The sequence below is a fragment of the Acomys russatus genome, chromosome 22, assembly GCF_903995435.1.
Source record: "Acomys russatus chromosome 22, mAcoRus1.1, whole genome shotgun sequence".
Lineage (NCBI taxonomy): Eukaryota > Metazoa > Chordata > Mammalia > Rodentia > Muridae > Acomys > Acomys russatus.
In genome coordinates, this window is record NC_067158.1 from 53275218 (window position 1) to 53303028 (window position 27811).

Sequence of the window (27811 nt, forward strand, 5' to 3'; positions counted from 1 at the left end):
AAAGGCACAGTCTGAAAACCGATGACATGTCCCCCGTCACGATGTCATCTAGAACCGGTGACAGTGTAGTGGAACAAACAGATGAAGGGCTTGAGATGTAGCTCAGATGGTGTAGATCTCGCCTGGCTCACCTGAAGCCCCGGTTGCAGTCACAGCAGTACATAAAACAGTTGTGCTGGTGAACGTCTGTGATCATAACACTGGAAGTGACAGCAGGAGAAGCAAAAGGTTCAGGGTCATCCTTGGCTACATAGCAAGGTGGTTTAGCCTATGCTAAATGATATCCGATCTTTTAAAAAAAAAAATAAGAGCAAAATGGAAAGAAAAGGGGGAAATTTATTGTTTTGGCAGACCTTTAGCAGGCAAATAGATAGATGATAGATAGATAGATAGATAGATAGATAGATAGATAGATAGATGCAAATTAGGAATATAACTAGAAGCTAAAATAGGGCTCATCCCCATAACCGTTTTGGCCTTTGTGAAGTGTAGGCATTCTATACATTCACTGTAACAAGCCCTACTGAATACCTTATGGATGGTTCGTTGCCTGTTTCTGAAGGGCTGGTTTTTGCTGTTGGTTGAATACAGCACAGACACCAAGAGAAGACCCTTAATTGCAGCGGTTTTTCTGTACCACAGGTGGACTAACTGAAGGCAACTTGGCCGCCGCAGGTAGCCGCGGCTTGGGAGTCCTGCCTCTGCTGTTTCCCCACAAGAGCAGTACTGCCGTGACTGTCTGGGCTTCTGCTGTGTACTTGCATGTATGCTAGCTGCCAGGTAAGCCTGTGGTCCCTTCTCATCATTCTTTTAGGCCTGTATTCTAGAGACAAGGCTGAGAGCCAGTACCCACCTAGCTTCAGGCTTCAGAGTTCTGCAGTCAGCTAGAAGCTGTATAAAACCCAACTCCAACAACTCTGAAAACCCAATAACTCCGGGACCATGGGCTGTTGGTCTTGATATGATCTTAGACCTTGGACATAGAAGGGACAGAGGACACTGGTGCATTATTTCTAATGGGAACACATATCTTTAGGACATGCCATGCTACATGGAAATGAATTTCTACCCAGGCTTATGCAATTTGGTATACCCCCCCCCCCAAAATCCCCAACAACAACAACAAATCCTAAAGCATCCATCCAAGAGGATGGTAGCTGAGACCTCTAAAACAGTAGACATCCTTTGAAAACTGTGATATCAAGGGTAATAGCTGTGAATGCTTATTAAAGACCTCTGGAGATTGTGTCCCTGGATAAAGCAATATAGATATTAGCCAGTCATCCTAGGATAGAAGTTAAAATTTGTTGACATGCAAATATGGCATATGGCATTATGCCACAATGTATTAGAACACCTGTGAGTGTTATAATCACATAACACAGCACAAGTATCCATTAGGGTTTTCATCTGCCCACAAATGCTTATCACGGCCACATGTGGTCTCATATCCCTGCTTACAGAAAAGTAAAAATGCTGTACATGGTGATACATGTCTTTAATCCCAGCAACTGGGACGCAGAAAAGGGCAGATCTCTGGGAGTTTGGGGCCAGCCTGGTCGACAGAGCAAGTTTTAGGCCAGTCTACATAGTAAGACCCTGTCTCGAAAAGGAAAAAAAAAAAAAAAAAACTAAAGAAAAGTGAAGTTGATCAGTGCGTCTTAATTATCCAGATTAATAATAAGGGTGTTCAAGTTAGTTTACAAGGAAATAAAAGTATCAGATAAGGTCTGTGACTAACTATAGTTGACAAAAAAGGAAACAACCAACAAAAAACAGAGAGGAAAACGATGTTGATGTGCGAATGCTCTTGCTGTTCCTTCTTGAGCCTGTTCTCCAAGGTCAACTCTGCAAGACCAGGCAGGAGGATGAGAGTAAGAAAGGGGACTCTTTAGGCTCCCAGGTCTCGTGCTAGACAGTGGTCTCCGTGCTGGGCTAGACAGCTAGTCCTTCCATTCCTGTGGCCTTACAGCCACATGGTCCATGTTGTATCTGCAGCGAGTATAAAGAAGTAATAACTGCATGTGAACAGAAAGCTTCATCTGTGTCCAATAAAGTTTTATTTGCCCAAGCAGGGAAGGGCAAAGGGCAGGATCTGACCAGCAGGTTGCACTTTGCCAACCTCTTACCTAGACCAGGCCCAGCTCACAAAGACGTTTTCATTATCGGCTCGTCAATGACAATACCTTTTCAAGCGTCCCCTGCTACCTAGTCTGTTCCATTCTGCTCCTGTGACTCAACACAACAGCCTCTCTCAGCACAGTGGCCTCGAGTCATCTTTACTGCTTCGGCAAAGTTTTGATCTCCCACAGCCAACACTGACTGCCTTAGACGTCACACACCAGCTAGAGCAAAGCGCGTGACCTTTGCCTTTCCCATCTGCAGACTTGCTGACAGAAGTATTGACATTCCAGTAAATGCTTCGATTTAAAAAGAGACATTCTAATTTGGTTTTAGGATTTATGTCTGGAGTTTCCTCCCAAGGCTCAAGTGCTCACAGCTTGGTCCCTAACTTGGCACTAAGAGGGAGGTGGGAGCTTCAGAGGTGGGGCCCAGTGAGGTGGGGCCCAGTAGAAGGAATTCCAGTCCTTGGGGGCACGTCCTTGAAAAAGAGAGGAGAGTCAGTTCTTCTGATTTACTTCCTGACTATGAAGTGACAGGTACTGGCCACAAGGTGACATCCATTCTTGTTAGGATGTGTGACCTAACTCCAAAGTCATGGGTTAGCCAGGCGTTGACCGACCCCTCCCAAGATGTGAATGAACAGCGAGCCTTTCATCCTCATGGGTTGGCCATCTCAGGAATTTGTTATAGTGACAGAACACATCTGAGATGTGAAGGGATGTCCCATCATAGCGTCACTTGAAACCACCTGCCTTAAAAGCACAGGCATTCTCTGCACAATCTTAAGTGTTGAGCTTTCTAATAGATGCAGAAAGCACATGTGTGAAATATATTTTTAAAAAAGCCAAGATCATGCCTTCCTTGGATTTACAGTATAAATAAGAAAAGCACCTCAAGCAAGTTTAATCAGATAGTTCCTATTGTCCAAGGTGAAGTAGAAGCAAAGCACTCTGGGAATTCAGAAGAAACATTAAGTCTATGTGGGAGACACAAAGAATGAAGGAAGTGATGGTTTTATCTGGTCCTTAAATGTATAAGCAAAGCAAAGCATTAGACAAAGACAGAATAAACACTTAGCAGACTTCTTATCTGACCAATTAGCCAATACCGAAGTCCGCAGAAGCACGCATGCCATCATAGAAATTGTGTTGTCTGTGCTGCCTATTACAGTAACTCCATACAGCTCACCTGGCCTTAGGTGTTTCGGTGCTGCTCTGGCAACCAAGGGTCCCTAGGCCCAATTAAACCCATTACATTTAACTCATCCAATTGAGCAGCGGTGTTTTCAACCCTGAGGTCTGGTAAAAAGAGAGGGGCAATGACAAAGCCCTGCGAATGTGCCCCTCTCGCCGCCATTTTGTGTCTTACCGCATTAGTGGAGGGCCAGTCTTCTGGGCCCTCCTGCCGTGGAGGGTTAGATTTTAATAGCCAGCTGCAGTCTGTTGTGAATGTGTCTGCAGGTAGTGATGCTGTCTCATTTCCTGTTTGGGTCAGAGTATTGTCTGTAGAAGTGTGCGGCTTCACCTCAGTGGGGCTAGGACGAGAGAGTCTCAGAGGTGCATACAGGAAAGCCATATAATTAGAACCAGCGGGCAAACAATGCAGATTTAGGCAGGAGCCGAGGGGAGAAGGAAAAGCCGAAGGTGAAATCATAAGCAGGTCCACAGTGAGTACCTGGCAGGGAAGAGAAGTTGGGAAACGGGCGTGGCTTCTGACCATCAATGGCTCTGATGGAGTTCAAGCTCAAGGTCAGACATTTTTTTCTTGAACTTTAATTCTGTCATTCACTAAAGATATGCTCTCTCGGCCTCAGTTTTCTAATCTGCAAAATGGAGCTGGCCATATCTAACTCACCAGAAACAACACATTTGCATAGCCTGCCTACTGTAAGAGCTCAGTAAGCCATAGCTCTGGATGTTTTATAGTCTCTGTTTTAAGTTGAGAATTTCACGCATGAGGATTTTATTTACATCATTTCCACCCCCCTCCCCCTCCTCTCATGTCCTCCAATCCTCACATTCATGGCCTCTTTTTAAGTTATGATTACGCATATAGGCACATATATGTAAATATACACGCCTGAACAAACATATACAACCTGTTGAGTCCATTCAGTGTTGCTCGTATGTCTCTTTATCTATGGTTGACCTCTTGGGCTTGGGTAGCCTATCAGGGGGGTCATCCCTGAAGAAGGCCGAGTCTCTTCAGCAGCCATTAATCACCTGTACCTCTTCATTTGGAGCTGGAGGCTTGTTGAGACTTCCCCCTCCCACTTCAGCATGTCAGCCCGTGTTGTCGTTCGTTATGCAGGTCTTGATTAGGTGACTCTATCGTTAAGATTGCATGGCTGCTGCTTCCCACGGTCTCATAGCAGACATCCGGGTCCCCTGGCTCTTACAGTCTTTCTGCCCTCTCTTCCACGGTGTCTGCTGAGCCTTAGGTGCGACAGTTGTGTTGTAAATGCATTAATTGGGCTCAGGCAAGTTTTGAGCATTTTTTGTTTTCTGAAACAATCTCCATCTGCTGCGAAGAACCTTCTTTGATGAAGACTGAGAATTACTTGTCTATGGACATAAGGACAAGCATTTAGGCTGCAGTTAGAAATTAACTGCTTTAGGAAAGTGGCGGTAGTGGGTTCTCCTTAGAGCCCATGACTTCGGTATACTATAAATTTTTAGGAGGGTGAAGTTTTCCTGAGCAGCAACGGCACTGAGATTTAAAGCCTGTTATTGGGAGAAATGTAGGAGTTGTTGTGAGAAACACAAGAGACAAGGAGACCTGCTGGTGAGAAATCCCAGCACTTGGGAGACAGAGGCCGATGGATTTCTGAGTTCAAAAGCAGCCTGGTCTACAGAGGGAGTTCCAGATAGCCAGGACCACACAAAGAAAACTTGTCTTAAAAAACAAAACAAACAAACAAACAAACAACAACAACAAAAAAAAAAACGACATGGAGAGATGTCCAGTTGGCCACTAGGATTACTTATTGGCATATTAAGCTATAATTTACAAATCATACCACGTACTAGGAGTTTCCTGGTTTTACACATTATGGCTACTGTTTTTGTTGTTTGTTTGTTTGGGGTGGTGTATTAGCACACCTATATAGCTACTGCCATCACCCAACTTAGAACATTCTTGTCATCTCAAGAGAACTCTCCTCTTCCTTAGCAGTCACTCTCCATTCTCACGAGGAGAGAGAGGAAAGGGAAGCTACTTAAGAGGCAGTTTTACAGAGAGAGGAGGCAGTTTTTACCAGGACAGTAAGAGAGATGGGTTGGAGAGAGAGAGAGAGAGAGAGAGAGAGAGAGAGAGAGAGAGAGAGAGAGAGAGAGAGAGAGAGAGGGGAGAGGGAGAGGGAGAGGGAGAACTCAGGTGAAGATGGAACATGCCAGAAAATGAGAACCAGAAGATTAGAGCAGATTGGTCAGTTAGTTTGAGGCCAAGCAGAGCAACTTCAGGCTGAGAGAGAAGCCAGATTAAATAAGTTAGCTGGGAGAAGAGTTTGAGGCAGAGCAGCTGAGTTGACCCAGCTCAGAAAGAACAAGTAAGGGTGAGCTTATTAAGCAGTAAGTCTCAGAGGCTGAGGACATTCTAGGCCTAGGTTAGACTATACAGAGCCTAGAAGCTTCCAGGGTTAGGCCTAGGTCAGCAGAAGGAGGTGGTAAGCCTTCCAGACAACAAATGAGCCAGGAGAATAGAAGTTACTTTTACACTCCACTACTCTTTCTTGTGCCCCTAAAACAGCCACTTGCCTATTCTGTGTCAGTGGAATGGAAGGAAGCAGGTGTTTGAGAACCACAAGTGAGTGGTGTAAGAAACCTGTAAGCACTGTGGTCACCAGGAGCCGTGTGTGTCTCTGAGTTCTGCGTGTGTGCCTGGTGATGAGGCAAAATTAATAGCACCTTTTTTTTTTGGTTGTTGTTTTTCAAGACAGGGTTTCTCTGTGTAGCCCTGGCTGTCCTGGACTCACTTTGTAGACCAGGCTAGCCTTGACCTCACAGAGATCTGCCTGCCTCTGCCTCCCAAGTGCTGGGATTACAGGCATGAGCCACTGCACCCAGCGGTAGCACTATTTAAACAAGCTCTCAGATACATTTTTTTTTTCTTCAAACAAATTCTCATTCACTGATTCATTCGTTCATTGTGGGGGGGGGGCGGTTTCCACTTGCAATGATTTGCTTGTGGAGCCAGAGGAGCAATTGCAGGAGGAATAGGTTCTCTCTTTGTACCCTGTGGATCTGGGATCAAAATCAGGTGCTCACCTAGCCATTCTTTGTTCTTTTCCTTATTTTGTTTTGTTTGATTTTTTTAAGACATGGTCTCTCCTAAAAGTCATTCTCCAGACTAGGAAACTGAGGCTTAGAGGACATACTTTCAATAAGCGACAGAATTGAACTTTGAGCCATGTCTGATTTTGAGACTAAATCCCAGCAGAGTCCTGCCTGCAGCCGGCTGCCTCTTACTACCGGTTCTGTGACTGGCACACATTTACTCTCTTACAATGTGGAGGTCAGAAGTCAGACAATGGATTTTCCTTGGGCTTAGATCAAGATGGTGGCAGGGCTGGGTTCTCCCAGACTCTAGAAGGAAAGCATGGTTTCCTTGCCTTCTTCAGCCTCTCATAGCTGCCTTAGTCCTTGCCTTGTGCCCCACCTCCGTCCCCACCCCCCTTATCCTCAAAGGGCATCACTTTGGTCTCTGCTTCTCCACAGTCATCTGCTTCTCCATCATGCCCAGCCTTCCTCTGTTCACTGTGGTGAGGACTCTCACGATTATGCTTGGGGCCTCTCAGAGAAATGAAGGCAGCCTTCCCATGCCAAGACCCTCAATAGCACCCAGCATTTCTACAGCTGTGTAAGAAAGCACTCAAGGTCCAGGGTTAAAAGATAGATGTCTGTATAAGCCCTTAGTCTAGCCACACAAGGTCACATAGAGTTGCTTCTTGGCCGAAGAGAGTTGGCCCTCACTAGGCATAATAATTCCGTTACTGCAGGCTTTGAATGAATATCGCCAGTACGAGTGTCTGCAATCCCATTGACAGACATTAAAATGTCTGATGATGCCAGCGACGCCATAGCCAACGGAACCAGAGAAGATGCTGCCGAGATGCCCCGTAGTGACTTCCCGGCTGAAGATGCCGAAGCGCAGGGTGGTCCAGCTACAACCTCGAACGAATCAGTGCCAGCTGACCACACCGGAGAGCCGCATGAGATGGCAGCTGCCTGTGCAGAGACTGCCCCTACAGGGCTCCTAGAGCCGTGCAAGGCCAGTGCTGCCAATGATGAGAACCCCCTCAACAGAGAGGTGACGGAGGACACCTTGGTCGAGTGCGTTGATTCTGTCAGCCTGGAGGGAGACACCGGATCTGAAATACCTCTGAAAGAACAGAATGAGGGGGTAAGAGTCGCCATGTTTTAACCTAAACTCTCCCCTGACACCCAGTCTTTGGCTGCTACCTGTTGCTAACAACACAATACCACATGCTGGATAAGTTATCAAGAAAAGGGGCTTATTCTGATTCGCAGTAGTTCTAATCCAGGCTAGAGGGGCTGTATATGATAGTGACCTTCTTACTAGCAGTGTCCCAAGGTAACTCAAGGCATCACTCGGCAAGAGAAAGGTTGCTCACGAGGCTTCTCACCAATGGCTGGTAGAGCAGCCCTGTTCTCAGTCTGACCCACTTCTGACTATCCCATGGAAGTGAAATTACAACATAAGCTTCAGAGGGAGGCTCACAACCTTATTCAAAACCAATACTGTATTTAAGCCACCAAGTGTAGCACTTTCTACCAAGCTCTGGCACCGGTAGTTAAGAGTTCAAAGTGTGCTGTGACCCTACATGTATCCTTGACGCATGCTGTGTGGTGGGAGGGAAGACGTTCAGAAGAAGGCTTTGTGGATCTGGTATTTGCATTTTGATCTCTGTGTTATAAGAATTAGGCTGGCCACCAATTCCTGGACATAGCCTGTATGCCAGGAGCTCTGTTGGTCATCTCATATGCAGTTTGCTACATGCAATGGTTCCAAATTAGGTATCTCTGACTCCAGTTGGTGGATGAGGTATCTAAGCTCAAAGATACAAGCAGCTTATCCCGGGCTCCTCAGTGGGTAACAAAAGACACTAGTCTTGGCCCTAATAATTTCAAATGCTAGGGACCAGGGATCCCCAGATAACCCCAGGAGTTCTGTTACAGAACTAAAAGTCTACTTTGGAGATCTTCCACATTTAGGCCACAAATTTATTATCACTTGTCACCTTCCAGGGGACCAGAATCAGCACTCACTTAGTTCCTCTTCCCTCAGTGCCTGCAGGATAAGCTAGGCCAGTGTCTCCCTGTTAGTTCTTTCTTCCTCTCACCCCCTTTGGTACAGGGAGGAGTTTTTGAGACAGGGTCTTGCCGTGTCCTCCAGGCTGGCTTCAAATTCCTCCTCCTCCTGCATCGGGCTCCAGAGTGCTGGGATGATAGCTGCTCCTTGTGCTACCGCGACGTGGCCATCTAAGCTTGGTTTCCTGGTGCCTTCCCCTCCAAGCATGGCATAGAACAGGACGTGAGATGTCTGGGTGATCTAGAATGGTGGTGCATGGGGGGTGGGGGCAGGGTCTGGTCTTCACCGAGGACTAGCCCTGTTAATCTTGAAGTGTGCACCTCAAGTCACCTAGAAGCAATTGAGTGGAATGTTCTGAGAATAGACACAACACAGGGAACCAAGAAGTCTGCCCACTCACTTCCCAGTTGCCGTTAACTATGTTAGTTTTGGTCAAGAAACATCAGTTCTCTTTGTCTGGGTTTCTTTTCTTCTCTCTCTCTCTCTCTCTCTCTCTCTCTCTCTCTCTCTCTCTCTCTCTCTCTCAGAATTTTCACACAAAGACCTTGGTGACTGCTTCTCATGTCATATGACTTGTATTTACTGTGTGGCTTCTCTTTATCTTCCTTAAAGGTTTACTCTCAGACCTGATCAAAGATAACATGAGCTTCCTGAGGGAGGAGAGTTTGGTTTCCATCACTGGAAACTTTCAACATTTTGCCATTGCAACAGGTTACCTGCAAAGTTCACTCTCAAGAGCCACACAACCAAATCAACAAACAAACAAACAAACAAACAAAGAAAATACAAAGCAATCTCATTGTGTTTTTAAAAAGCTTAAAATTTAGTGTTAGGTTGCATTTGCAGTTATCCCCATGCAAAGTGGACAGGCCTGGAATTCTAACTAAAGCCACATGGTCATTCTGTGAGGATGGTATGGAGGAGACTTGAGAAACAGCTGGGCATTTGGGTCAGATATGGAAAGTGTCCACAAAAGCTGATCACTTCTGAGTGGTCACGTACAAGGCCATGAACCTCCTAAAGGACCACAGACTCCCAGACCAGAGGGTTTCAACTCTAGCCAAGCACCCCACCCGCTGAGGATGCTTCTGATGACCTGACTGCCCCTGATGGAGTGAGTCTGGCTTCCGTTTTCTAAGGAGCCTCGGATAGCTCTTGTGCTCACCCAGGGTTGGAAACAATAACTGAGGGAACTTTTAATGACTCTTTGAGTAGGTGATCTCTTGGTACCACTTCCGTGGTGCTCACCCAACGCTTCAGAAGCATCTGAAGATGACTGGGTGCTTGGCGCAGTGATAGAGCACTTGACTAGCTTGGGTCATGGTCCTGGAATAGGATCCTCAGCACCACAAAAATAAAACCAAAGATAATGTCATTTGGAGAGAGCAAGCCAATTCACCCTTTCTGCTCTTAGGTAGCTTTTGAAGATTAGTCTTTAAGCAGAAACAATAGCCATAGCATACCCAGAAGTAGGAATGGGGCACATCTAAACTTCCGGCTGGCAATTTGCATACCTAAGTACACCAAGAGCCCCTGTTATCCACCCAAAAGAGAGCAAAGGAGGGAATAGTGGTGATTCAAGCTGAGCCTTCCTAACCCTGAGCCCATCCTGCATCCTTGCTGCTTCTACTGAAAGGAAGAGGTTTGGCACTGTAAGTAGCACTGCTGGCATATAGGTGCGGGATGAGGACGTAGCTCAGTTGGCAGAGTGCTCGCCTAGCATTCAAGAAGCTATGAGCCGGGTGTGGTGGCGCATGCCTTTCATCCCAGCACTCAGGAGGCAGAGGCAGGCAGATCGCTGTGAGTTCGAGAACAGCCTGGTCTACAAAGCAAGTTCAGGACAGCCATGGCTACACAGAGAAACCCTGTCTCAGGAAAAAAAAAAAAAAAAGAAGCTATGAGTTCAACCCTTAATGCCAGATAAAAATGAGCAAGCAGGGGCATCGAGTTCAAGGTCATCCCTAGCCTAGGCAAGATGAGACTCTGTCTATAATAATACTAATAATTATGAGGATAATGATAATATTAGTAAAGTTAAAAAAATCAAACCACACCATTTGTTAGGAAAGACTTGAATAAACCTCACTAAACCACTTAATTCAGAATCCACGTGCTGATGAATAAATTATACATTCCAACTTGAGACTTCTAACTACAGTAAGATTGTTAGTGAACAGAACAGTAAAAGGCACCACCATGCTCCTACCATATCCGCCTTCACAAGCGGCTTGAACAAATGGGGTGAAATGAGATGAAACTTGCATACCTCAGGTTTGCTACTGTAATCCTAGTCAAATGCTCATGGCTTGGGCAGGTCATAGACCCTACGGTAGAACTAGCTATTGTTTTAGTAAATGGTCATGCTGTCAAATTGACCTCAAAATATTTATGTTTACACCACAGGGTCAGATTTAAATCCTTTTGTGTGGGGGCAAATTATGAGAAAAGAACATTCTACTCCCCCTGAGTTTCTTAGCCAGAGTTCCTAAAGCTGATATCATAAGTTATCAGTTTTGTGACTAATCTACAAATATTGGTCACTTATTGCCTTTGCCTTTTGTTGGATATTTACAAGCAATCTTCTTGCAATGATGAAAATAACTCTTACCAATTCAGATTTTAAAAATCTTTAGAAAAAAACATTAAGAGAGTCAGGGAGGAAGGAAGCGCTAGAAATAGAGGTTCAACTTGGCACTGAACACAGGCTCCTCAGTAATGTCAGGTTCTGTTGGACAATAGTCAAACTCCTAAAATATCTAAGATCCTAAAGCATCTAAGCCTGAGAAGACCTCGTCATCCCTGCAAAAAAAAAAAAAAAAAAAAAAAAAAAAAGTTTCTGTAGGAAAAAGTTGGCTACAGTACATTAGACTGTGTCACACTGCGCATAAATGTCTACCGTTGAGTGATCTGTACCTGCGTAGCTGCTTTGAATCAGGGTCCTGTGTGTCTGGGTGGAGACCATGCCTTGACAGATAGGGTGGTGTGACCAGGACAAGGCCAGAGCAAAGGATGTGGCCAGTAGTCTGTCAGGTGACGACTGTGTCAGTTCTTTCATGTTGTTGTGTACACACAACCTAAGGAGAGGGCATGTTTGCTTTGGCTTGCAGTCTCAGGGAGCTTGGGCCATGGTGACTTTGTCCCAACATCACAGTGGTGAGAGCATGTGACAGAGGATGCGTTTTACCTCATGGCAGGCAGGAAGCAGAGAGATACAGGAAGAGGCCAGGACCAATCTGGCTCCCAAGGATAGGCCCCGAGTGTCGCCCTGCTTCCTGTTGTTTACCATCTTCTTACAGTGCCTTCATGTTGCGACTCCACCAAGGGGTTATCAGTACACCCACCACGCTGTCACCCTCCTGTCTGATTGTCTTTGGGAACACCATCAGACACACTCACAGGCGTGCCTGAGACACCCATAGGTTATCTTCATCCAATCATGCTGTCGATCAAGACTTTCCATCACACTGCTCTGAAGAATCATGTCATTTATGCTCTCAAGGGAGCTAAAGGTCTCCAGGACTCCTTCTCTGGCATGCAGGCTCAGAAGCCATGGAGATAGCCTTTCTGCGAGATTTACTCAAAACATCTCTGGGAGAGAGCCCCCGTCCTCACGTGTGCATGGGTTGTTAGCATGACACCTCCTCTTATAACTCTACCAGCTCCATGCCATCAGGAGTCCAAGAAACGTGGCCTCTGCGGGATTTCTGTAGTCCAGAAAGGTCAGGCAATGACACAGGAGCAGTTATAGCTGCAGCCTTCAGCGAAGGCTGAAGGGAAGCCTTCAACGAAGCATTTATTTAAACCACCCTTGAGGATCAGGTATGTCTCCCACATCACTTCAGAGAGGTTTGTCTTGGATACTGTTTGAGGATGGTACTTGTTCTTAGGGATCTGCAAGACTTTATGGTATACCAGCCCAGCAACTCTGAACAGACCCAGCCTGGGCCAGCTTACTCTAGATCCTGGTGTGTGTGTGTGTGTGTGTGTGTGTGTGTGTGTGTGTGTGTGTGTGGTGTGTGGTATGTGTTATAGGTGCACACGTGCATGACAGTGAACATATGTGCACATATATGTGGAGGCAGGAGGTCATATCAAAGTGTCCTACATCTTTGTACCCCACCTTATTTTTTGACACAATAGCTCCCACTGAACTCAGAGCTCACTGATTGGCTGGCCAGTGAGCTCCAGAGACTTGCCTGTCTCTGCTCCCCGGGCACTAGGGTTACAGATCATGCACAACAACTCTTGGCTTTCACATGGGTGGCAGGGATTCGAACTCAGGTCCTTATGTTTGTGAAGAAGCCAGCTGCTACCCCACACCCCGAGTTTCCCTAAATTCTTTATCACCCTCCCTAAATATTATCCTTGTTGTCTGGCACAGGTCATAGCAGCTCATGAGGGACATTATGGGGAGGGATTACAATGTTAATGCCACAAGCACTCACAAAGGGAGACTCAGGACCACAGACTGCTCCAGAGAGCTCTGTTCCTAGGGAAGGAAAAGCAGAGTCGAGTGAAGTGGCGCAAGCTCACGATCCCGGTGTGCGTTAGTTAGCATTGTAGCAACCTGATGCAAGCCAGAGCCATGTGGAAAGAGGGACTCTTGAGTGAGGAAACGCCTCCATAAAGTGTGCCTGCAGGCATGTTTGTGGGAATATTTTCCTCATCGATGATGTGTGAGGGCCCAGCCCACGGGGGGGGGGGGCCAGGTGGAATTGACAGTGGTAACTAAGAGGACTGCATTGTCTCCATGACAACAGAAAGGATGGAACCCTAGTCAGTTGGCTTTGGTATCCTTAGATTTAGGTTTAGGTGGGTTTTGGGGACTAAGCTGGTGTGTGTATTGTACATAAAAAGATCTACTTAGAGATGCTTAGTTTGGTTTAAAGAATTAGTGTTTAGTATATTAAGACTGCAATTTTAAGTATTCAATTTTTCCTTAGGATTTATGTTCATCTCACAAATCATAATTCTGTTTATAAAGCCCAGCAAAACTGAGCAGCCACTTTCCAAGGAGATTTGGTTAATGTCTAGTCTTGTTTGTTTGTTTGTTTAAACCAACTTGAATATATTCAAGTGTTTTAAATGACAAAAGTGTGATACGTTCTATTTCCTTTTTAAGTGCCTCATTTATCTATAGATTACCAAACAATGAGTACTTGATAATTATTATAAAGCTATTAACTTTATAGAGTGGGCTTAAAGACATAAATGTTAATATAGTATTCCTAAATATGGAGCAATTTCAGCTTAAAAGTCTGTAATGTGATAATTCAGTTATTCATTGTAAATTGGTTTTCAAACCTTGTCACCCTGTTAAGTTTCATAAATATTAGTAGGACAGAAAAGGCCAAATGTGCACAAAAACCATTAACAGCATGGCTTTGGTGCATTAGCCTTTCTACATTTAATTTTTAAATCTTCCCAGAGTTGAATTACGGATACTCATCGGGAAAGAAAATTACTTGGGAATAACTGAGGCCGTTGCAAGTCAGACCTTCTGACAGAGCTGCAGGCTCCCAGGACAGCTTGCAGCCTCGCCACCACATCGAGGCTCTTTTTTAGAGTATCTGTGCTGTGAGTTACAGAACTCACAGAAGGCTGGGTTTTGTGGGTCCCATGGCCGACATCCCAGGTATGAGACACACAGTTGCTGATTCCCCATCTCTCTTGGGGTCGAGACATCCAGATTGATCTTTTTTTTTTTTTTAAAGATTTATTTATTTATTATGTATGTAGCATTCTGCCTGCACACCAGAAGAAAGCACCAGATCTCATTGTAGATGGTTGTGAGGCATCATGTGCTTGCTGGGAATTGAACTCATGACCTTTGGAAGGGCAGTCAGTGCTCTTAACTTCTGAGCCAGACCAGGTTGGTCTTTTATCCTTAACACAGGAATATATATTTTCCATCTAAATGTGTGTGGTCTTTGTGTTTGACAGACTCCTCTAGAGTTTTACTTTGTATCTATTTATAGCTTTGAACTTGTTCACCTAAATTAAATAGTTTGATTGTTTTCCTGGAAATCTAACCCAGGGTCTCATACAAGCTAAGCAAATGCTTTGTGACCAAGCCACATGCCAACCTCAGTAAGCGATGTGGTCCTTTGGTGTTGGTGATGATGGTGTTGAGGATGGAATTTGGGGCCTTGCTCTTGCCAGGTGAGGGTGCTACCGTTAAAGCCACAGTTCCAACCTAAATAGGGCTTTTTTATTTGATGTTAAGTGGGATGCTAGGTATTTAGATATCTTTTTTTATTTAAGGACCTTTGAACTTGATGGAATCTTACACAGTTAAATATTCTTAGGACTTAACAATTGAGATGTAATCTGAATAAATTTAAAATAAAATATTCTTAGGACCACACAATGGTTGCTGCTGTTCAAAGAACCAGTTACATTTTACTTTTTATTTAAATTTTATTTATTTCGTGTATGTGTATGGGTGTTTTTGTCTATGTGCATGCCTGTGAGTCATGTGCATGCCTAATGTCCACAGACTTCCGAAGAGAGTATCAGACCTCCTGAGCTGCCTGCCATGTAGGTGCTAGAAATTAAATCCAGGTCCTCTGAAAGAGCAGCCAGTGCTCTTAACTGCTGAGCCATCTCTCCCACTCCTCTAATTATGTTTTGGATCTCCAAGTCTGACTTGTCCTGACTATTCGAGGTCATTCCTTTGAGCTTTTGGGAAGGAGGGAAAAGTGCAGCGAGTTCTCAGAGGATGCTCTCTGCTTTCTGAGTTAGGTCATGAAGGTCTCTGTTAAAGGAGGTGCACGGGTGAAAGGTGAGGGGAAAAGAGCTTTACGGCAGCATTTAATAATGTGGGAGTCGAGTTGATGCACTCTGCTTATTTTGTTTTTATTTGAATGTGTAGGTGTGTGTTCACACATGCCCATATGCCATGGCACACGTGTAGAGGTAAAAGGACTTCGTGGAGACGGTTACTTCCTTCTGCCTCTACACTGGCTCCAGGAGTTGAACCCAGGTTACTGGGCCTGCATGGCAAGTGCCATTACCCACCGGACCATCTCATTGGTTGTATGCGTTATAGCTTCTAAGTGTGTCACATCACGACCAGTGAGTGGAGACAGTATTCATGAAGAGATATATAATTCGTGGTCAATATTTATTTGGTTTATATTTTTTGTTAAATGTGCACTGTTAGCCACTTGGGGATTTTCTATTGATTATAAGTAGTAGTCCTTGTAACTAGTCAGGAAGTGCCAACTCAGTGCCAAGGACTTTGTTAGTAAAGCGACTGAAGTGGTCACTTCCCACACAGCAAAAAATTCTAGAGTCCTTTGATGTTTCTTTTCCAATTACCAGCTGACAGGGCATATTCAATACTGTAGATCAGAGCCAGATGCCCTCACCCCTGAGTGTACTGTTCTTCCTCATCCAAATAGAGATTGGCCCAGTGAGAGGACGGTGTTAGTCACCGGCTTACATCTGTCTTCCCGGTGCCACAGAACTACCACGGGATTCCATTGTCGAGTGAGGTGAATCAGTCTAGACACCACAGACAAGTACGGTAGTGAGTCATGAGTGTTCCCCCATGTTAACGAGCCTCTCTCTGTTTCCAGACGGAAGGAAAAACTGACAGGCAGCTCTCAAAGCTCTCCTCTTCATTGTCTTAAAGCTGGTGTTTCATAGTACTGTCACTGCCTAACATTCACAGAGTGTTTGTATGACAGTGACGCCACTCATAACTTCATATGAAATAACTCTTGTAATGTTCACAAAACCCTGTGGGGTTATTGGTGCTGAGAGTTATACACACACACACACACAGACACACACACACAGACACACACACACACACACACACAAGTCTGTGACAGCATTGCGTGCGCTCCCCTAGTCATGAAAGCCTTCCTCTGCCATGTGTTGCAGTTTGTAATGAGTGCATGAGGGCTTAGAAGAGCCTCAGGAACTCATTGCCCAGAATGGCAAAACCTCGCCTCAGACCCAAGTAATTCAGTTCTATGCCCTTTTCTGTTCCTCATGTCTCTCTGCTGATGGGATGGTGTTTGGTATATACTGGGTAAATCAGTTAGGGATGTACACGGGATACGGATAACTACAATCCAGCATATCGTGGTTTACAGAACAGAGTGCATTTTCCTCCCATAATACAAAAGATGGAGGCAGGTAGCGCCCTGTGTTGGCTTAGTGCTCTGTCAGCATCAGGACGCTGTCTTGAAAGGGACATTTATTCAGCTCTGTAAGAGTTGCCAAATCAGGGTTATTTTAAAATGTTTTCAAGCCAGTTTTTGTGTTCTAATGTGCTGCATTTCCCTGTTCCCCTCCACTTCTCTACCTTCCCCCCCCCCCCGCCTCACCCCTGGCAGCCCTTGTCCCCATAACAGGAGAACTACAGTTCCCTTCTCGAATTGGGCCAAGTCTATAGGAGTCAACACCTGCATTACTCAGTTTGGTTCCAAAATACAAACTGCAGTGCAGGTCAAGAGACTCTTTTATGACCCGTATACACTATAAGCCCAGGAGATATGCTTGGCTGTTGGCGGGTTTTGTTCCTGAACCTTCTCTGCATCTGAGACTGCGTCTCCAAATGAGTGTTGCTCCACTCAGAGGCAAAGTGAGTATCTGACCTGTTGCTGATTTGTTCTTCCGCAGGCTGTGGACTCCGCACCACAGGCTGGAGGATGGGCAGGCTGGGGATCCTGGGGGAAATCTCTGCTCTCATCTGCATCAGCCACAGTAGGTAAGTGTTGGGTGTTGCACTGGAACAGAGTTCAAGAGTTCAGAAGCTTGACGGGACAAGAGATTTTGACATACCATACACTTACTGATGGAGTTTAACATTTGCCCATAAGAAATCCATTTTCAGTGTCTGCTGCTCTAGGGCATCACAAATATTAATGTATTTGTTCTCACAATGACTCTGTGAAGGGATATTCTTACTCTCTCCATTTTACAGATAAAAATGCTGACCCATGGGGACACTAGGACATTATCTAAATCAGTATTTTTAGGGGTAGGATTTGAAAACCATAAAATGTGGTTTTAAACCATTATATTATCTCCTAAAATATAGGTTTAAGATATGTATGCACATGTTTATGCATATACATATATACAGAGAGAGATAGACATACACACACACATCACACAGATTTATTTTTTCAGAGCGAGACTTACTGTGTAATCTAGGCTGAGTTTGAATTTGTGATTCTCCTGCCTCAGACTCCGGAATGCTGGGGTTACCTGTGTGCACCATCACACCCAGGTTAATATATTCTTCAGGCTGTTTTACCATCCAACTTTAATAGTTTTTGTTTGTTTTCTTTATGTCACTTCGGTGTCCTGTTAGTTTGAGAGAGGGTCTTCATGTCACTTGAAAGTTTTTAGCTGAACAACTCTTTCATTCTCTAAGAGAACATGAAGTATCTTGATAAGGAAAAAAAATCTACAGTGAAGCAATGCAATAAAAATAGAAGAAAATACGCAGGTAGGAAACACATATACCCATCCCGAGGCTGCTAATGTTACAGTAACTGAGTATTGACCTTATCCCTGAGCACCCTGGCTTCCACTACATTGTTCATTTCTCATTGGATGATAAAATTAATTCATTCAAGTTAATCTATTCTCCTGGATATACACTTTAAAATAAATTTTCTGTATTTGTTTATAAATAGAGAAAAAAAAATAATGGCTAATGCCTTCCCAAGCTCAGGTTTCTTGGTATATTCTTCCACTCCCAACTCTTTTGGTTTCCCCCCCTTTTTTTAAATTGAAAATACTTTTTTTGCATACAATATATTCTGATCATGGTTTCCCCTTCCTCATCACCTCCGAGGTCCTCTTCCCCCATCCAACTCTATGCCTTCTGTCTCCTTAGAAAACAAGCAGGCAAATAATAAAACAAACCAATCAATAAGACAAAGAAACAAACAGAAAACAAAGAAAAAGCACAAGAAACACATATATGCAGTCATATGTATGCACTTGCACACACACACACACACACACACACACACACAAGATTGGCAATCATAGTATATAAGCAAAAGCAAAAGACTAGTAAGATTTTTTTAATGCCAAAAGTGTTATGAGACAAAAAAAAAAAATCTACAAAATTACCATTGAGTTCATTTTGCATTGCCTGTCTAATATTGAGCACGGGGCCTCCTTTAGGCATGGTTTGTATACCCAGCAAGACTCCATCGGAGAAAACTACCTTTTCTAATGTGATCAGCTGACGGAGATAGTTCTGGGTTAGGGATGAGGATTTGTTTCCACCTCTTCTCTCAGCACTGGGACCCCATCATGTTTGGATCGTTGCAGGCCGGTGCCTGCTGCCAATCTCTGTGAGTTCAGATGCATGTCAGTCCTGCTGTGTCTGAACGGCACCATTTCCTTGTGTCCTCCACTGGGTCTTACAATCTCTCTGCCTCTTCTTACACATAGCTCCCCGCGCACTAAGGAATTTGAAGACATTTGGTGTAGGATTGAGTGTTCCAAAGTCTCTTACTCTCAGTCGTGGGTCTCTGTATATGGTTCCCGTCTCCTGCAGGAGGGAGCTCCTCTGATGCTAGCTGAGTGGGATGCTGACCCACGGGTATAGCAGAGCGACGTTAGGAGTCATTTCATTGTGGCATCGCTTTAGCAGCAATTCCTTTGGTGTTTGGTTTTCCTCTGGGTCCATTACCACCCAAACAGCATCAGGGATGGGTTTCACTGCATGGAGGAGGCCTTAACTCCAGTCACAATGTTTGTGCCACTGTTGTACTAGAATATCATGCAAGGCAGGTCACCGTTGTAGATCACAGGGCTGATGGTTACCTTTCTCCTCTGGTCGTATGCAGAGTACCCTCCAATACCATGGACACTAGTCAGTAAGGGTTAAGGCTCCAGATGGGCACCAGCACAATTTCTCCATGTTCAGTGTTGTCTTTAGCAGTAAGGCCCTACCATCAGCTTGTGGAGTGTGACCGATTGCTTTGGCAATGGCATGAGTTGTTTGGGAGTTTCCATGGGGCCCCCTTTGCCCAACAACTCAATTAGATGTAACTTATTCTGGCACTGGAGGTTTCACGTGGTGACAAGAGATGCTTTGTTTGGGACTTTTGTGTTATCCACTTAGATTTCCTTCATATTCTTATATATTCTAAGAAGCTTTTGCTGTAGTAAGTTTCTGTATGACCTTTCAAACGGCCCTTAGTGTTAGCTGTCCCCCGCCCCCCGACACACATTCCCTCCCTTACTCCACTTTTTCCTCATCCTCTCCATTTAATTCTCTCATTCCAGCCCATAACTATATATTCTATTTCCCCTATCTTAGGATTTCCTCCCCTTCCCCATCCCCTACTCTAAACTTAACCCCTGTAGTTATATGGCTTGTAGAATGCCTTTCGCAGGCAGTCTCATTTCTCACATCCACTCTTCATAGGGTCTGAACACTGAGCTAGCATGCTGGGCTAGCTCAGTAAAGGCATTTGAAGGTACAGAGGAAGGGGACGGATGGGAAGTCACAGGTGACACAGCTTTTAGATCATCTGCCTCAGGTATTCTCAAGATACAGAAGGTGGCCCAGAGGACCCTTATGATGGGGCTTGAGCCAGTTCTGGTCACTGCTGCTCTGAAAAGCAGGAGTGTGGGAATGCCTTGGAGTCTTTTACCTCCTCACCCCAGGAGACGACTGTGCTGACAGAGTGTTCTAAGGTCGAATGTATAACTCCCTAAATGTCAGCCTGCCGGGGAGATTGCATTCTCCTAATTGCATCTCTTCAAGAGTCAGTTTTGTCAGGAGGGGGACCTGGCAAGAAAAACAGAGGCCTAAATAAATGTTTTCCTCCTCTCTAGGAATGTGGAGAGCCACCTGCTGGCTCACTTTCTCCTTTTTGTATAGTCCAGGATCACAGCCCAGGAAATGGAACCATCCCCAATGGGAAGGTCTTCCTTTAATTAACTTAATCAAGATAAACCCCATAAACACACCCAGAGCCTAATTTAATATAAATAACCCCTCCTCTAAGGTGTGTCTGGAGGAAATGTCTGCCAAGTAATTCTAGAGCTGATCAAGCCGACAGTGAACACGGACCGTCATACCTTCTCATGTTGCCAAGATGTGCTTTTCTGCAAAGACATTTGCATATCCCCCATGAACTCAAGGAATGGAGTTCAGAGCACTGCATTGTATTCATTTCTTCTATTGCTCTTAAGACACTGCCCCAACTGTGGAGACTTAAAACAACCTCTACTAATGTTTTGCAGTTTCCTTGAGGCAGGAGTCCAGCTACAGGTATTGACTATTCTGTGTCCTTGGACACACTTTAGCAAAGCTAATACTAAAATCGTTCATCACAACTAATTGTCATTATCTCAGTGACTGCAGAAGAAATGTCACTGGGTGTGCCATTCCTAGATTGTCCCCAAGGCAAATTTTATAGACTTCCAGTCAATACGTGGTGTGGCTTTCTACTGTAGCAGTGGCCTGTAATAGTGACCTTTGTGTCACCGTGACCAAAATACCTGAGGGTAACTTAAAAGGAGGAGTCACATGTTGGCTCAGGGTTTCAGAGATCCACTCTGTGGTCCCTGGCCTCAGCGTTTCTGCATTCAATATGAGGTTAACACCATGGTGGCAGGAGCCAATGGCAGGGGAGAGTCTCTCCTTTATGTCGTAGAAGACAGGAGGCAGGACAAAGGGGACGGATGGGAAGTCACAGGTGACACAGCTTTCAGATCATCTGCCTCAGGTATTCTCAAGATACAGAAGGTGGCCCAGAGGACCCTATGATGGGGCTTGAGCCAGTTCCGGACACTGCTGCTCTGAAAAGGAGGGAGACAACAGGACGGAGTTCCAAGAACACACTCCGTGAGACACATTCTCCTTCCATCACCTCTCAGTGATGATATTATTTTGCAAATTAATCAAAGGATTAATCTATCAGTCCTCTCTGGAAAACACCATCAAAGACATCTACTATTTGTCTAGGTGCTTCTTAACCCAGCAAGGTTGATAATCAAAATTAACTATTATAGAGCCCAAGCAATATATACTGAGGTTTTGTTTTGTTGTTGTTGTTGTTCTATCCTTGAATACATTTGTGTGCTGTATTACATGGATTGATTTGTGAGTGTTGAGCCATCCTAAAGTCAGTAATACTTTAAACATAGGTCAATTTCTTTGCATACCTGACACAGGAGCTAAAACAAACAGTGCAAGAGGAGATGGTGTTAGAGGTCCCAGGGCTGGAAGCAGACAACAGTGGTCAGGAGCTGGCCTCTCAAAAGATAATGGAAAATCAGAAATGGGGGCTGGAATGGAGCTCGACCACATGTGGGCAGGGACTCTGCAATGTTGTGGGTTGCACGCTGATGAGCCCATCGGATAACTCCAAACCCATGGTCACCCGGATGGTCCTGGTTAATCTCAGTGAGACACACACACACACACAGAGAGAGAGAGAGAGAGAGAGAGAGAGAGAGGGAGGGAGGGAGGGAGGGAGGGAGGGAGGGAGAGAGAGAGAGGTGGACAGAGTGGTAAGATGTAAGAGGTGAAGTTAGTCAGTATGCAAAATGCACATATGTAAAATTGTAAAAAATTTAAAATTAAGAAATAAAAAAGCACATTTTTTAAAAGTTATGGCTTCCTGACTGAAGTCTGATAAGCTGCTAGTTTGGTGCTGAGGGGTAACTTCCATGACATGAGGAAACAATGTCACTCCCAGGGCTTTTGTAGTATTGTCAGTTTATCATCATGAGGCAATGAAACTTTCTAGAAAGCAGGCCACTCCCAGCTCCCAGAGAAGCTCTTGAGGTTTATAAACTGCCTGAAGAAAGTAAAGAAAGAAAATAACCACATTCAGCTGCTATCGGCTTCCACTCACAGCCTCATGTTACCCACCAGGGTAATTCAGTTACAGGTAGTCCACGAAACACAATCCTTCACACAGGGCTACCAACTGCTCTAGAAACACAAGCGAAACGGGCAAAGGCAGAGGCACTGCCCATCTCGGCGGTTGTAAGTCTTTGCGGTTGGCAGGGAAGTGACAGAGAATGGAAACATCTGGAAGATGGTGCTCTATTGGGATGAACATTGTCCCGTGAGCGCTAGGAATTGAGACCCAGGCTAGAGTACTTGGGACCTGTTATGGTATGACTCTGGGACTTAGCTACATCTTGTAGTTATCCTTTGTGAAACCTGGGTTCCTTACATGAAAAAGAGCGGGCTGGGGAACTGGAGAACCTAAAGTCCCTTCCCACTTCCGGAAAACGGTGCTTCCGCCTCACGGAGGCTATGACGTAGAGGGAACCGCGCCGAGAGGAAACACACAGCATGTTGCTTGGCGTTTAGCTTCTTCTCTACGTTGTTCTGTCTGGCCTTTTGGCTCGTTACTTTGACTCTAAGGTCAAGAGAAAGTGAAAAGAAGCAACGGTCCCAATGCACATGTGAACCCTCCCTCTTAAAAGGCATTTTTTTTGTCGCTCACAAACTGTGTCACAGTCTAAGAAGACTTAACCATCTGCCAATCATACCTGTGGAAAAATTTATAAAATGCAATAAAAATATTTGTCATTCCATATGGAAACCAAAGGGGGGAAAATGTCAAAAATACAGAAAAATGACAAAAGAATGATAATATTGGTAACTTCAAAGTGATACCATAAAAATCAGCAATGATTTCCCATGCGCACATCATAGATATAACTTACCTCTAAAATGCATTGCTAAGAGTAAAGTGATGGCCCAGCTGTCAAACTGAGAGCTGGCAGTGCTAAGACAGGGAGATCCCAGAGTCAAACCTCTACAGAAAGGAACGATTTATTACTAGATCAGCCGAAGGCCTAATGTTTATTTGAAAAGTTGGCTGTGACAGTTTATGACTCTAAATGTCTAATGCAAGAATATTTGCTTGGGTGATAGAATGCATCTGATCATATTAAGGTGTTTAGTTTCTCAAAGTCACTGTTCGTCCATTCCTATCCTTGCCACGTTGCAGTTTTTAACATTCTAATGGCATCCTCTACCAGCCATGTCCAAATAATAGCATCAGTGCTCATTAAAAAGAGTGGCAAACCCACCAAAATTGTACTACTGTGAAAACTCCCCTCCACACAAATTAGCATCAACTGCAAGAGAATATCAATCTGTCCATTTATCTGTCTATCTGTTTATCTATTGTGAAGTGATGCTGACGATGTAAAAACTCCTAAGGGTTAGGAATTTTATAGAACCCTCTATTAGAGTTTTCTAAAGGAACACAAGTTAAAGAGCTAATATGAATATTCATGTATGCATATACATATATATATATCCTTATATATATTCCACATAAATATGAAAAGTTATTAAGATGGCTTACAGACTGTGGTCCAGCTAGTCAAACAATGGCTGCCTACCCAATGGAAGTTCTGAGAATCCAGTAGGCGTTCAGTCCATGAGGCTGGATGTCTCAGCTGGTTTTCAGTCTGTGTTGGAACCCTGAAGAAGGAGGTTAGAATGCCAGTGAAGGAGTGGACTTGTTAGTGAAAGCAAGTAGGAAAAGAAAGAGAGCTTCTTTCTTCTGTGTCCTTTATATAGGCTGCCAGCAGAAGGTGTGGCCCAGATTAAAAAAGTGGACTTCCCACCACAAAAAAAGATCTGGATTAGAAGTGGGTCTCCTCTTGTGATAAAAATAGACTAGTAATTGACATGACCATGGTTTGATCAACTAACAATTAGCTTGTATTACTTAATTATCCTAAACAGCCTGCAATAGCACTTTCAAGGTATTGGAAGTAAACTTTGTATTATAATTGAGTTATATGGGTACAATAGCTCATATTAGAGTAGAAATACATATGTCTGTGGAGAATAGTCTTAAATTTGAGTTCTATACCAATGTAGCAAAATTAAACTTATTTTGCATCAATATTCAAAATTCTATACCAATGAATTAAAAATAACCTTATTTGTGAGTAACAATTAAGACCTTAGGTTGAAGAGTAGATTTAATAATCTACTTTTTATCCTATCATCCCTCTATATTTCTATGTTCACCCTTCTTTCTTTTCAACCCCTATCTCCATGCCTATGAAAGAAAGATAAAGGAAAAGAGAGACATCCTTGAGTCCAACCTCATTTCTCTCTGAATAAGACCAATAATAACTTATAACTAACTCCCAATGAAAATAAGCATCTGGGGCTGGGCGTGGTGGAACTTTAATCCCAGCACTCGGGAGACAGAGGCAGGTGAGTTGCTGTGAGTTCGAGGCCAGGCTGGTCTACAAAGCAGAGTCCAGGACAGCCAAGGCTACACAGAAAGACCCTGTCTCAAAAAGAAAGAAAGAAATAAAAAAAAGAAAGAAAGAAAGAAAATAAGCATCTGTAGTCCAAGAAAGCAAACAAAAACCTACCCAACCCCCATTAGGGGAAATGGGGCATTGTTCTCTTAGGTTTAACAGGTAGATATGACCTTATAGATAAGGTAAAATAGTTAGATAAGATCTTCAAAAGCCTCAGAGACCTACAGAATATGGCATTTAAAGATGCTTTTAGTATTTTAAAGATTCTTTGACAACAAGACAGCTTAACTCCTGGCAACATCCAGCCTACCTCAAAGAGGATGATGAGCATCAAAGAACCTACTTATGGACATGGCTTCAAATGTGGCAAACAAGCCACTGGGCAAAATGTTCTCATTTCTGCCACAGACAGAATTTTACCTAAAAAAGGGCAAGCTTTGGATACAGGCAGAATCAACAGCCAAATTCTGCCAAGACAGGGTAAGCAAGTCCTCAATAGTTCCTGCCTCACAAATATGTCTGTCAGATATATTGGGCCAGAAGGCTGAAGATGATGCTCCAACGTTATAGTTTTGGGTGACTATTTAGGTAGCCAACTGTCTCTGTCATCTTCTCATTTGGAAAGCTACTAATGTGCACTCCTGGCATACTTAGGTAATCAAGTTTATCCCTTCTCCTGTCTCTAATGGGGTTGAAGACCAGATAGTCTAGTCTTTTTAATTAAGCTTAATTGTTTAGGGGATACAATGTTTTTAAGTCTAGGTAGATGTTTTAAGTTGGTAGAGATAAGATACGATAGATACTGATTTACATTCAGAATTTTACACTCACCAAGATAGGAAAGATGTTTTCTGCAAGGCTGCCAAATACAATTAGCCAAAACACCATGAATGTAACATTTATATAATTCCTGATTGTTTCATGATTCTTCTTGCTGTATGTAGTTTATTTTATTTATGTGTAATAATATAAATGTATATGCCAAAAAAGAACTGTGATGGATTCACCTTTAACATGGCTCTGAAAATTGATTGCTGATGTTTTGTTAAATGGCTGTATAATTAAACTGCTTTCAAAATTAAAAAAAAAAAAAGAAGAAGTGGGTCTTCCCACTTCAAAGGATTTAAGTTTTTTAAAAAAATCCCTCACAGTGCTGTGTGTTGGTGGCTCACACCTTTAATCTCAACACTCTGGAGGCAGAGGCAGGCGGATCACTGTGAGTTCGAGGCCAGCCTGGTCTACAGAGTGAGTTCTAGGACAGCCAAGGCTACACAGAGAAACCCTGTCTTGGGAAAAAAAAAATCCCTCACAGCTATGCTCATCCATTGGGTTTTAGTTAAGTCCAGATGTAGTCAAGTTGACAACCAAGAATAGCCATCACAGGTCATCCATGAAAAGGATGATGGTATTGATGCTACAGTTTCCCACAGTGCTTTGCAATCTCTGAATTAGGCACAAGATCGATGGATTTCTGGTGAGCTTTGATGCAAACATTGTCAGTTCAGTAGAACTTACTGTTAACCTTGACCCTAGGGCAGGGCTATATGCGAGCATTGACTACAGAGACTCTTGGCCACCATTTTGGAGAGGGAAGACTCTTCCGGAAGGAAAGTTGATAGGCACCTTTTAATACTGCCTTTAGTTTGCTTTAGTTGAGCATGGCAGCCTCGACTGTATGTTTTTTCTATAAAACTGCATTCCACTACTTGTTATAATGTTTTGATTCATGAACAGAAGAGTCTGAAGCAAGATCAATATTTTTTAGATGACTCTATTATTACAGCTCACCCACAAGAAGAATGTAAAGCGGCCCTGTCTGAAGGTCAGGTGGCCTTCTCCATACGGTATGAAGTGCACCTTTCTCTCAGCTTAGCCTGCCTCTGCTGGTACTTTGCAAAGCCAACTAATGTTTATGTACAGAGAGGTTCAACTCAGAAGCCATCCAGTGATTACTTACTATTCTGTGTGCTGCCATAGTCCCTTGAGTACTGAGTAAATGAGAAAAACAACCCTACCCCAGGAGGGCTTGCCTCCTAGTGAGAGGAAAAAGCCAGTGGATAGTACACTCTATGAATAGGAAAGTTATATAGAGTTAGTTCCAGGAAATGGCAAATCCCTAAAAAATACACAAAGTACAAAAGGATAAGAGGAGTTGGGAGTATAGGTTAAAGGTTAAAGTTTTTAAGAGGATGCCCAGTAGACTTCAGTGATGTGATATTTGAACAAAGACAGGATAGTTCAAGATGCCCATATGAAAACTATGAGCAACCAAACTATACACCAATACAGAACTGTTAGGATGTGATCTGTCTATTTCATTTCTGGGTATATATTCAGAAGGACTTAAAGTAATGTCTCAGAGAGTTATTTGTACATCCATTTTCAAACCGCCATTATTCAAAACACTAACATGTAGGTACAACCTACATGTCTCCCAATGAGAAAAACACAGTATAAACCATACTATAAAAGGAAGGGGAATCTGACACAAAACCTATGAGTGGGTGAACCTTGAGTGGCATTATGTTAAGTGAAACAAACCCATCCACAAAAAGCAAGTACTGTGGGACTCCACTTGGGCCAGGTACTTAGAGTAATCAAAATCAGAAATGCACAATGTAAATCAGTGGTTGTCAGGGTCTGGTAGGTAGAGCATGAAGGTGTTACTGTCTAATGGGTACAAAAGTGTTCTGGAAATGGACATTAGGGGTTATTTGGACCGTGGACCTGTACCCTGGAGTAGTTAAAGTGGTAAAACTTACATTATACCCATTTCCCTCAGAAAATATTAGGGCAAAATTCAGCCACATAGCTCAGAGAACCAACTTTATGGGAATTTGTTTCTTTTGTAAGTATTCAGCTTTTTTAAAGAAGGAAATACATTGTAGGACTTGTAGCTTCTCCAGCACCGTGTCTGCCTGCACACTGCCACGCTTCCCACCATGATGATAATGGACTAAACCTCTGAACTGTAAGCCAGCCCCAATTAATGTTCTCCTTTATAAGAGTTGCCATGGTCACGGTGTCTCTTCACAGCAATAAAACCTTAACTAAGACTCAGTGTAATGGAGGGATTATGCATGTTGGTTCTGGCACCAGA

At 43.8% G+C, this 27811-nt stretch overlaps 1 protein-coding gene across 1 annotated transcript in view; it reads left to right on the forward strand.

Moving 5' to 3' along the window:
• The first annotated feature begins 704 nt into the window (after positions 1-704).
• Positions 705-27811, forward strand: part of Fam114a1 (family with sequence similarity 114 member A1) — a 68238-nt gene continuing 41131 nt past the window's right edge. The window contains exons 1-3 of the mRNA XM_051164770.1: positions 705-780; positions 7121-7524; positions 17092-17179. Of these exons, the coding sequence (XP_051020727.1) occupies positions 7177-7524; positions 17092-17179 (436 nt within the window). The 5' untranslated portion in view covers positions 705-780; positions 7121-7176. The remainder of the gene's footprint in view (positions 781-7120; positions 7525-17091; positions 17180-27811) is intronic.